Genomic DNA, 12,409 nt, shown 5'->3' with positions numbered 1-12,409 from the left:
TGAAATAATGCAGTTACAACAGAGCAAAACAGATGTGTAATGAGTTGATGAGAAAACAGTGTTTCATATGTAGCAAGAAATAATTTCAGGAAATAATTACTGCATATTCATAACATCATTTAGAGGCATATCTTCATATTAAATCAGGATTTCTGTATTCTCTGATTTCTTCTGAGCACTATAAAATCATGAAGTACATCTGCATAAATCCCCCAAATTTGTTATTTTAATGCATCCAGCTAGTGCATTAAGGTAGCATCCATTTCTGGGTGAAGCAATTCAAATTTCAATAATGTGGTTACTTCCAAACTCTATGTTGACTTATAAGGAACTCAAGATTCATCTGTCTATCAAGATAATTTTTTGAATATAAAGTGCAAAACAAGTTGTGGTGAGATGGGTCCCTGTGTAATATATTCAGYCTCTTCTGAGGCTTGAGACTTATCATCTGTTCTCTGCCTACAGCTTCAGAGAGAGAAGAGGAGATGATGAGCCAAATTACCCTTAGGAGAATTATTTACTGAAAGAAAGAAAGAAAGAAAGAGAACATAGCTGTTGGTATTCTATACTTTGTCCTTCTGATGAAGGGCACTGTTATAAATTTGACTGCACTGGTGAGACTGAGTCACAGGAGTCGACAAATGATAAAGATAATGAATAGAGCAAATATACTCTGAAAATCTATGAAAACATGAAGAAAAATAAGCAAATTTCAAAAGAAGCAGCAGGTTTTATATTTAGCATCAATATCATACTGCAAGACTGTATGGAGAAAATGAAATCAGCTGATTTCTTTTCAGCCCACATGTCTTGCTTAGGAATGTTACACTCATGTTCCTGGTTCTATCACTTTCTCTTACTGCTAACCAGATTTAACGATGGCATYGTGCATCCGTACTTCATTTTAGTGTAGGGTACATCTTCCAGTATATCATTTATCAAGCTGTTGCAAATTCAGAATTCAAACTAAGTTTGCATCTGTGCGTGACTGAGCATTATATGTATAAGGAAGGCCTAGATGAATGAAGTAATCTGTCCAAGATTACGACTGGCTTCATTTGGGAATTCTAAGTGCAACAGCCTCTATTCATCTTACGACATCTTTGCTACAAATTCACAGATCATCACGAGGAGGAAGAAAAGAAGATCCCCTTTCTAACATATATTTCTCAAATACATTGTAATTCAATTTTAAATTACAGAGTTCAATAATTATTGGAAATAATATGTTTTAACATGCAGGTAATATTCAGTAATACTCTTTTTTTTTCCAGTTAGTCAAAGTGTTGCAGAATTAGACTAGCACTTAACAGTTGAGGCAGTCATGATTCATTAGAGGTTGCTATAAGGTTCTTATATCTTTTTTTACTCAGAGCTGCTGTTCTTCAGAAACAATATTTTCTTCTGGCATTAATCAAACTTTCATTTATTTAGCATTTCTGTAGTTGTATTCCTGTTTCTTATGCTAATGGGGATATCCAGTTATTTTTGAAACATATTTCTGAGGCAATTCTAGGCTGCCACTAGTCATTTTAAAGAYTGGACTCCAGGAGCAACAGGTAGACAAGAAAAAGTAGTTTTGTTGTGTATTCTTTTTCAGATGAAAAGAACTAAAATACTTCTTCTGTTTTCCCCATACACAGTGATGCATCGTCAGTTTTTCTCATTGATCATCTTTTGGAACTTAAGTATTTCATGTTAGATAAGTTTGTCACTAACYAGAAACTGTACTGAAGCTATATTGAGATGAGGGAATCTTGCTACTGCTCAGAGTTTTGTTACCTCCTAAATACAACAATAAGCAGTAAATTTTGAATCACATCTTGGAGATGGATGACTTTTTGTTCCACACTGTAATTCTGAGTAGATTGTTGCCTGTGTAACGTGGCATATGTTGAAAAAAGGAAAACATTTTATTTTACTGGAAATTACTGGAAAGCTGGATGAGTAGCATTGAATGCCGTCTTTACGCAGGTGTTCTTGGATTCGTTGCTCATTAACCTCTTATAAAATTACTTGAATTACGTAGTTCCACTTAGGTTTGGGGGTTTCTTAATCCTGTTGTAAGAACAACACAGATTTATCCTTATTTTCTGCGGCTCTTGTGCTGTTTACAGAACTGGTAGCATGGTGGAGGGAACAGCAGAGGGAGGGAAAATGCAGAAACCATTTAAAAGCGTGTTACATATAGCTGCATATTATTGCAAATAACAACTTGCATTATACATTATATATATAAATGTAAAGTTTTAGACTTTATTTAATAAATATTGAATAATTTTATACAATGTACAGCAACACCAACCTATGCAGCATCTTTTTGATGCAGAGGCTTATTTTGGCCTCTAAATAAGGGAATGAGTAATCCTTTCCAGAAGCTATGTGAATGTTTAGAATATGGAATCCTTTTCCTTTGAATGAATATGTGTTTGTTCAAATGCATGTCATTTGAAAAACAAACTTGCTATATGAAATTCCCGATCAGGTTCTCCATCTTCAGTAAACTTTATATCATGATCTCATCAAACCCTTTCCATGTTGTTTATGATTCTGTACTTTTACCTCACACTCGTGTGGTATGTTCTGTTACTTCTTACATGCAAACAGGTATGAGAAAAAATGTGCGATATTTTAAAGTACTTAAAATATCAAAACCAAAATGTAAGGACACTACCATGTGAATAATAGGCTTTCTAAATACTGCCTATACCAGCTTCGGTATATCCTGTTCTGGAGACATAATGTACAGAAAAACACATGAGTAGACTTCTGACCTTACTGAAACGAGGGGCAGGGACTCTCTGATTTAYGTGAAGCCAGGATTTCACACATTATTATTCCATAGCAAACTTCTGTCATTGATAAAGTATGATGTGGTTTATATGTATGTGTGCATATGTACAATTTTGTCAAGTGATTCTGAGAAGTATCAGTTCAACCCTCTGGATTTTAGGCATATGAACTCAATAGATCACTTGTATTTCTGATGTGAAAGTTCTTCTTAATAACTTGATGATGACTGTTATTCCCAACTAGAAAATACTATTAAAAAAACAAACAAACAAACAAACAACAACAACAAAAAAACAACCCAAGTCCAAAAAACTATTATGTGCTCCCATATTTAGCTCTTGGGTCAATTCTATTCAATATATCTATTTTAAGTTGCAGAACTGTCAAAATAAAAGCAAAACTACAGGATTTTTATTACATATGTAATGGGTTGGGCACCACTGCATAGGTCCAGTTTTACTCGGTGTAACCATTTAAACCATCTTTGCCACACTGTCTTTCATCCTGAAGGATTTAGAGGCTAAAATTTGAACTATTCACACTGGCAATTTGTCTTAGCTGAAATGCAGCAATCTCTGGGTGAACTACTAACAGCAACATAGTAATACTGCATTTTTTTCAGTTAAGAAGCGGTTACATATTCAACCAAAACTGCAGGGGGATTGCAAAACCGTAGTCATGTTCACCGGAGTTGTAAAATGATAAAGTGAGGAAGGTTAATACTTTTCTTGCATGAATAATGCTATGATATTCCTAACAGACGTGTTGTCGCTATCTGAAATGCGTATGAAGCCGACAGCACGGTGTCTCTGAGTACTCCCRGGTGTGTGTAGGTTGAGGTAGGGAGATCTGACCCGGGGGTAGAATACCACCAGTAAGATTCTTTCACCCATTCCGTCACTTTGTTTTGCTCTGTAATGACAAATACAAAACGAATACCACTTTGTTTCAGAGACTTGACATGAATACAGGGCAAGAAAGGAGTATTTCAGGAAATTACATTATGTGGATGTAGCAAAACTGATGGCATCTTTGGTCCACTGAAAAATTTCAAAGAAAAAGTACTGACAATTTGGGGTTTCTTAAAAAGAAAAAAAAAAGTTTTCTCCAATTCTGCCATGCTTCGCCTCTCCTTGACTAAGCGTTTGGCAAATACAAAGATCTTATCAGCAGAGTTTSACCTCTGGTAGTACTACCAACCTCCTTAACCGACGTGCAGAGTGCCTTCCTTCCCCCTCCCTTTGCTCTTGTGACGAGACTAACCTCCGCTCTGCCGGGGGTGGTGGCGTTTGCATGTGGAAATGCACTAATATGGATGTTTTTCTTTGTGTGTGCATCCTTGCAGTGTTGTATACCAGGATGGATTTTATGGTGCAGACATTTATGTAAGTATTCATTGATGTGCATGCTGTCCTTGTGCATTACCAGAGTCATTCTTTTTGCAAGTTTGCTGCCTAGCTTGACTCTGTTTTGTCTATTTACCATCCCTTGCCTGTCAGAAAGAATTGAGAAGAATATCTCTCATATTGGAAGACCTTTCTGTTCATTACATCTATCATTGTTCAGTGGAGCTGAATTAACTCTTCAATCAAATGCTGAATGAATGCAGAAAGATGTGAAAAATGCATGGGGAGGGGGGGAAGGCTTCTCCCCTCAAAATTAAAGTTCTGAGAAACAGGTGTAAAGGTTTTAAAACAGAAATGTTCCTCTGCAAATCCCAAATACTTGTTCTTAAAATCAAAGCAAATTGAAGATTATTAATACCTGAAGTCTGAAAATACTGTGTGGAGAGACATGGACCCAATTAGGAATTCCCAAATCCAGGAAACATTTGCTGGTATGCAAGTCCCATGGTGATAGTAGAGCTTAATTACATAGTCAGTTGAAGATATGGCTATGTCTTGGCCTTTATCTGAGTAGACATCTGTCTGCTCTTTTTAAATCTACCTATTTCAATTTAAATGAAATAGGTAGAGACTGCTTGTGGTGTAAGGAGTGGTTATATTTGTTATGATAGGACTGGATCCACCATTACCTGCCTCACATTAAAGCTTCGTTGGCCACCAATTTCATTTTAAATAACATTTTTTTACGTTAATACAGTTTTATGTATTTATGTATGTACATATTGAAAAGTATTGAAGTTTTTAACTTAAATATGTACAGAGACTACTTAGTCTGAGTATATAAGACATCTCAGATGGTTGAAGCCAAATTTCATTCTTCTAAAAGTAATTAGTTCTTATACCCATTATTCAGTCTTTAAAATTATATGGATGTAACATACTTTATTGATACTCCACTAATCTTTCACATTTGTTATCATTTTGATGAAACAGTCTGGTCCTAAATTACAGGTACTTAGGTATTGTCTTTATTGCAATGGACAGCTTGCTTTAACCTGATTTTGCTTGTGTTGTACTGTCTCTCTCGAGATACAAAGAGAGGGATTAGGTGAAATTGGGATGGACATAAAATATTCAGGAGGAAGTGCTAGAAAACATTACTTATGTTTATTATGAATAATCTCTTAGAGCAATTCCAAGGGAAAAGGATTTTTTTGGATAAGTTTTATATAAACGAAAACATTTTGAATTTATGGGCGTATGTACTACTTTTCTGATGAGGGGAAAAAATGAGTTTATAAGCAGTATTTAAAAGTAGTTTTAAAATATATTGAATTAATGAGGGTTAAGAGTCTCTCTTTGTGTATTAGTGATGCTATGAGAAACACAATTGTTCATGCTACCTGAGAATCACCATTTGCTGAAGGCTAACACAAGTGTAGTATGCTGCTGAAATTTCACCTAAACGGTGTTGTCARATTTCTGAGCTGTACAGGATATGTTGTACGGTGAGGAATTTCTTCAAGTGTGGTTTCCAATTTTCATTTTTCTTCAAACTATGAAAAGAATATGACATTCATTTTGCTCAGTTTACCAACCTGAAAATCTGAAAAGCAACAAGACATCTTTCTCAGGCTTGCTAAATGTGATAGTATAGGTGGGAACTAAATGTTAATGTTACAGTTGGTAGTTTTGGAACCCACTGCTGCTGAAAAAACAGGAGTATCTCTTCTGATGCTTGAAAATAAAACCAGTCATACTTTTGGTTTTACTCTATTTCATTAAAGATGGCCTTTACCCTCTCTCAGACTCACATTTTGCTCCAAAAGCAGCTGATTTCAATGAGGAAGATACTGAAGAAAATTACTAATTTCTAGTAGCTTCAGTTTCACTCTCTGGAGTATTCATGTGCTTAAGAAAATGGGATGACTGTGGTGATGCATCATTTCCATTCACGTGCTGGCTCATATTTCTGCCTGCATTTCTTTGTTCCGTAATGGGGAAGAATGCTCACCTTTACAGTAGTTGATAGAATTAAAACATTTTTTGTGGAAGTGTTTCAATTTTGTATAATGTACTTAAGGCTGCTTATTTTTGTAACTYATTTTTCTTCACATTTGTTTTTTCTTGCATTTGAAACATTTTAAGAGAGGGAGAGAGAGAGAAAATTGGCTTGTGTCAAAAGAAAATATATAATTCACAGTGCAGCAGATGAAGTTATTTATTAAATCCCAAATGTTATGGCATAGTTCTACTCAGCTAGTTGTCTTAAGTGYGGAGCAAAAGCTTTGTGAAAATGAGAGAATTAAAATTCAAACAATATAGATTCTACGAATAAATAGGAGAGAAAAGAACCTCATGCCAAAGAAAGCAAAGCCAAAGGAACAGCATACTGAAAATCCAGACCAAAAATACACATTAGCCAGTATATCAAATTATATTTCCTAATGATATGATTACATGGAGTAGTGACAGTAATATGGGCCATACTAAGCTAAGGATGATTCATAACTAGCTTTCGGTATAGACACGCTTCTGATGGCTAGTGTATGTGCAGAGGAAGTAGAGAAGAGAGAGTCCAGTTGGGTAAAAGCTATAGGGAAAACCAAGAACAACAACACAGCCAGAGTGGATTAATACTGACCAAAGGAACAGAAGAGAATAAGAAAGTAGAAGTAGTGGGAGGGAAATATAATCTAAAATGAAAAATCCACCGCCACAATTCTAAATGGAATGTAATGCAGTCTATATTTCATATATTTCTATATGAAATGTAATAACGCCTCTGAAATAGCTGAGCTATTGAATTCCTTTTTTAAATGTGCCTTTAACAAGGAAAAGTAAAGGAGATGATTAGGAAGTAAGGAAGACCTTTTAAAATTGAGTATTGATTCACTAAGAGAAAAAGTCATTAAAAAAGAATTAGGGCTGCCTGCCAGCAAACACAGGAGTTCCTAGATGAAGATTGACACCTGTGAAAATAAGAAAATACACTCCACAAGATGAAACAAAAATACCAGCAGACACAGAAATACRCAGTTAAAATAATAGCTCTGCACTTTTGCTCTGCTTTATCTTAAACCTGTTGGTTTTTTTTTTACCATTGTCATAAAGAATGTTTTCAGAACATGACAGTCTTCAATCCGCACATAAAATGCTGAGAAACATGAGATACTTCCGAACTCTTATAACACCAGTTTCAGTCATGCCTTAGCAATACGGTTTAGCCGTGTTTATTAAAGTCAGTCTTTCTACTGAAAGCAAGATTTTCCAACCGGCTCTCGGGATCCTGACCCCGTGATACTGTGGCAGTGAGGGGCCCTGGTGTGTATAAGTACAAGGGCAGATTAGGATCCGTTCCGAGTTGCAGGCTGAGGATAAGGMCTATTTCGTGAGCGCAGACATGGAAACATCGTCAATAGCTCCTGGCATCTCTTCTAGCTCGAAGGTACCGTGGTACTGAGGGTGAAGCATGCGTTTCCTTCCCAAGAAAAGAGCAAGCGTTTTGGGTAAAAGCGTATTAATCACCTAAGTCGGGTTCCCTTGGTAGCAGGTGGATGTGCTCAGCAGGGGAATCCGTTGCTGCAATCAGATACCACGAAAGGTGCTGGTTGAATGCAGAAAGCAGAGATGTGCCCATGGCTCCCAAGGCTTCCTCTCAAGTACCCGAGACTCTTGTRTTTCGTAAACAGAGGGATGGGCCATTTTCCAGGACTTACAGAATTAGAAGCGAGGCGTGGAGAAATGACTTCTCCAAGGGCGAAAGCCTCCCCAGCGAGCAGCGGGCCGGGCCACYGCAGCGCTCCACCGATGCCTGCTGAAAGCCTGGAGAGCTAATGATAAAATGTCCTATTCCTGTACTGTTTAAACCTCAGTATCATATAAATAGAGGAAGAAGAAATGGTTGTTTCTTCTTTCTATACTCTGCAGAGCTGGGTGTAATATATCCCATTTTTAACCCGATTTCTCTATTTTTAGCTAATTAGGCAGGTATAATTCACAATACTAGAGAAGGTTTTGAATCTTGATTAATTTAATGTTCACAAAATACTTTGAGAAAYTTCAGTGAAAAGGTGTATAAGAAGCAGAAATGAGGAAGAAATATTCTCAATGTTCACATAGAAYGTTTACTATGCTAGTAAGAGGAAAAGCCTATGGAAGAAAATAGCCATTATTTAGACTAGTTTAAATACACATATCTACAAAAAACACTGTCAGTTCATCTGAGATCAAGATCAAGTGAAWTAATTTAGCTATTTTAGGAGGGAGTGTACATAGCTCTACATGTTTTTATGATCTATAGATATGTGTTTAATTTGCTTTTTGTGGAAGTTATACTTACTAGATACTAGATATGTATACATTTTATTTAAAATTCAGATATATTTGATTTTCTGTACATTTTCATTTTATTTTACCTTATTTGCAAATTCTGTGATCACTTTGAAACATGATTATGATGATTTTGTAGCAATGGTTTTCTGATCTTCCACTGATCCCACTGATCTTTTTTTCAATTTGCTTGAGCCACAGAGATGTATAAAACATCGAAAGGAAGTTTTTGAATAGCTTTGGGGAATTTGTCTGAGAGCTGTTCTTCCTTCCTTCCTTCCTTCTGTCTTTCCTTCCCTCCTCATTCAAATCATTACATTTCTATTTCTTTATAGAGTAGTATTTCAAGAGCCTGTGTATGGCAATAAGTTGCTACAGGTATGACATACCGCGTGATGAAAAACCTCATCATGCTGACTAAAGACTGCTGTAAAATCATGCTACTAATAATAMTAATCATTCAGTGAGGATATGGATTCTGTGTGTAAAATGATAAGAATAGGCTACCAGTTGCATTGATCTGTATCACAAAATCACAGATTTTCTTCATGTCCCATGAAGTGCAACACTCAGTGCTGTGTCTCACTTGATATTTTATACCGATGAGTTATTTCTTTGTATTTWGACTGAAAGTGTATTGGCTTTACTCTTACTTTTTTAAGACAAYATAACCAGCGTTACAAGACATTGCAAAATATTGCAAGTAGCAAATATGGGAGCACAGATAAGACAGTAAATATTATTTTAGCCAAATGTATTATCTTAACTGATTTTTCAAAGTAATATCATAAAGCATAATAGTYGAATACTTTCTGTTTGAATGTTCTTAGTGAGGGAAAGTAAAAACAGTTTTAACACCTTTCTAAAAAATAGGCACTGCAAGTTATATTATTTATTGCTATATAATTATTACATAATCTAGTTTTAAATGTTTCACATGCAGTCCGAAGTATGAAGATAAATATTCAATGTATCACTCGAGAGGTCTATGTATCTATTAGATACTACTAATGTATCTAAGATATCTGGGATATCTAAGATACAGGCCAAGTTCAAAATCAGAAAATTGTCAGGTAGAACTTGTCACACAAGTTAAGAGTTCAGTAGCTTGAGTGACAGATTCTCATCCTGATTCCCAATATGAAGTATACCAAAAGACTGCAGAAAACAAAAACAGTGAAACTTACTTGCTTAAGAAAGTTTTTAAGTGTAATTTTGTAATAGAGTATGCTATAAATATGAAAATACTACCTGGGCTGATAGGGAACTGTGACTCAAGTAACCTGATATCAAAGTAYGTAGACATTTTGCCTTTAGTTTTCAAAACTATTGAGGCAAATTCAATAACTTACGTCCCTTTTCCTTTTTATTGCTTTAGACTCAGTCTTTTCAGGACTCTCATGAATTTAATCCTGGTTGTTGAATCCAAAGCAGCTTAATAAAGTTCAGAGTTTAGCTTGATTGTTCAGCAGCATTTCCCCGATGAATGCAAATCAAAATGTAAGCATAAAAGAAGGTTCTGAACAATAAAGAGTCCGTCTTCAGAGACAGACGAATTTTCAATTGTATTTAAATAAAGGAAAGAAAAACAATTCTTACAGAGCCTGCTGTCTACAGATTTAAGAGCAGTCAGTATATGAACTGTGCTTATTTTAGTCTGATTAAGAATATTGCAATACTGATCCTTTTAGGTAGTGGCCTGTTCTCAGTCTTCTACTTCATTATGTGCCTAGTTAGATTSAAGTGAAGTGACCTCTCCCATTTAAGTAAAGGCTTTTAGAATTGGAGTATTAGGACATGCAGAGAAATCATACCTGAGGCTAATTTAGGATCAGCATATTCCACAGATTTTCAGAACTGGATCTTGAAACAATCTCGTAAAGTTGAATATCCTCTTTCTACTTTTCCCATTTGGTATTCCATGATAGCAGAGATATTTAGATTTCAAAAAAAAAAAAAAAAAGAAAAGACAAGAATTCTCTTCTGAAAACGGGGTGGCCTGAGGACAATGCCATCTATACATAAAAGTAAGGCAAGCAGNAAAACTGAAGGGAGAACAGATGACACTGTATCAACTCTTACCTTTCTCCTGGTAGCACAAGCCAGGCCAAGTGTATCACTTCCATTATCTTCTCCATCAGCTTCAGTGTTTACTGGCTCTGTTTACACTTGGTGACATTCATTACTTGTTATCTAATTGCCCATATGAAAATACCTGCAAGCAATATTTACCTATTATACATTTATTAGTCCTTTATTTGTCACCTATTGCTTTATAAAAATCAAATGCTCRAAAGCAAATATGTTTTTGTCAATGCTTTGCTTGCACAGAAGCAGCAGCTTGCTGCAAGAGAGGCACATATATAGTATACATATATAGTATACAGCATGTATAGTATGTGAAAGCACTACCTTACTCTAGGGTTGGTCTCGCACAATGGCTTGGGGGCAGGGAGCTTACCAAATTTGAGTAGGTAACTAATATTCTTTAGGTAAGTGCTTGAAAAAAGTCCGAACGCATGTTCCTCAGGTGTGTTGACAGTTCAAAGCCTGGAGTTTCTAACTGGCTGTCAATATGTGTAGAACATATGTTTATTCCTGGGGCGATGCGACATTATCAGCTGAGCAGTGAGTGSTTATTCCCCCAAATAAACTGCTTCAGACCTTTGAACCAGAAGTGACTTACGTCTGTTAGGGGTGAATGCGTTCTACCAAGCAAAGGAGTAGAAAGGGAAATAGGTTGTAACAGTCAGCAAAATGATCTTCTTACTTTTCTGGAAGGTAAGAGTGATTCTTTTATTTGTGAAATCAAAATACAATACTCATACAAGTTTCTACAGTAAAAATAAAATACTATTTTAGTAAGAGTTGACACAGAGTAGCCTATTCATGCTTCAGCGTATTATCGTGCGTGAATACAGCCTTCAAAACAAAAAGATCAATCCATTAAAACGCACACTTTAGCAAGAGGGAGAATTTCGTTCAAAGCTGAGAGATCGGATAGTTTCTTTTCCTCTCTTTGTTAAGGTAGGGGGGGAGATGGGAAGGGAAGTAGGGCGATCCCMCATCCCAGAGGACTCTGGGGTGGCRAATTCTAATTGGAAYGTAAATAGTGTTTGTGTKATCTGCAGAGACTGGCCTCTGCTTGCTAATTGGCATGCTGAGATCATTTTGCGATGGTTGATATAACGCCCTGGTCCATTGAACAGGAAGCTCTGCTGTTTTCACAGTTTGATAACAATGCATCACTGCACACAATTCCTTTCAAATGTGTGTTTGTTTGTCCTGTTTGCTTAATTGAACAGCTGCAATTACTGTTACATACAACTGAATGTTAATTCASCAAAGAGATTTTTCCTTCTTCTTTATAGTTTTATGTATAATGTGGAAACTTATATGACATTAAGTATTAATTCACTGTACAAATCCCCCCAGATTGATTAGCAGCTGAGGGTTTTTTTTCCTTACGATTTTTTTGTRATGTAGCCTACACCTCATTCATAAGAACAATTGCTACTTRAAAGCCTGTAGAGGAATGCAATATYGCCTTATAAGAAGCTTATTTTGATGAATACAGTCCACTGGTTTCTCCTGATCTCTGGGACAAATTTTAACAATTACAAATTGTTGGTGCTAAATTTTGCTTAACCTTTCACTGGAATATTCAATATGCATTTGACCGCCTTAACTGGATTTGCAGCATGACAACAGTATTTCAATCGCTTGTTGCTAGATTTTGCAATACATTGTTTACACTGCTGTAGCAATGCAATTAGAACGTGAGTTTGTGTTTCAGGGTGGTTATGCTGCCTACCGGTATGCCCAGCCTGCCACTGCCACTGCAGCTGCCTACAGTGACAGGTAAGAGCTGATGTGTTTCTAATAAATATTTGAGCAGTGGAAGTTGAAGATGATTTTATGAATTTGCCTTGTTTAAG

The 12,409-nt window shown here is 36.0% G+C and overlaps 1 protein-coding gene across 6 annotated transcripts in view; it reads left to right on the top strand.

Annotated features, from left to right (window-relative positions):
* RBFOX1 (RNA binding fox-1 homolog 1) overlaps positions 1-12,409 on the top strand; it is a 259,878-nt gene that overhangs the window by 216,256 nt on the left and 31,213 nt on the right. For 5 of the 6 annotated variants that reach the window (XM_085303559.1, XM_085303568.1, XM_085303542.1 and 2 more), the window contains 2 exons: positions 4,139-4,178; positions 12,268-12,332. In XM_085303559.1, the coding sequence (XP_085159685.1) occupies positions 4,139-4,178; positions 12,268-12,332 (105 nt within the window). The remainder of the gene's footprint in view (positions 1-4,138; positions 4,179-12,267; positions 12,333-12,409) is intronic. The other variant, XM_085303576.1, reaches the window with a different exon arrangement.

The sequence above is a fragment of the Rhea americana genome, unplaced genomic scaffold (genome assembly GCF_003343005.1).
Source record: "Rhea americana isolate MKP2758 unplaced genomic scaffold, rheAme1 scaffold_10, whole genome shotgun sequence".
Taxonomy (NCBI): Eukaryota; Metazoa; Chordata; class Aves; order Rheiformes; family Rheidae; genus Rhea; species Rhea americana.
Note: the sequence above shows the minus strand (reverse complement) of the source record. Positions and strands in the feature narration are given on the sequence as shown.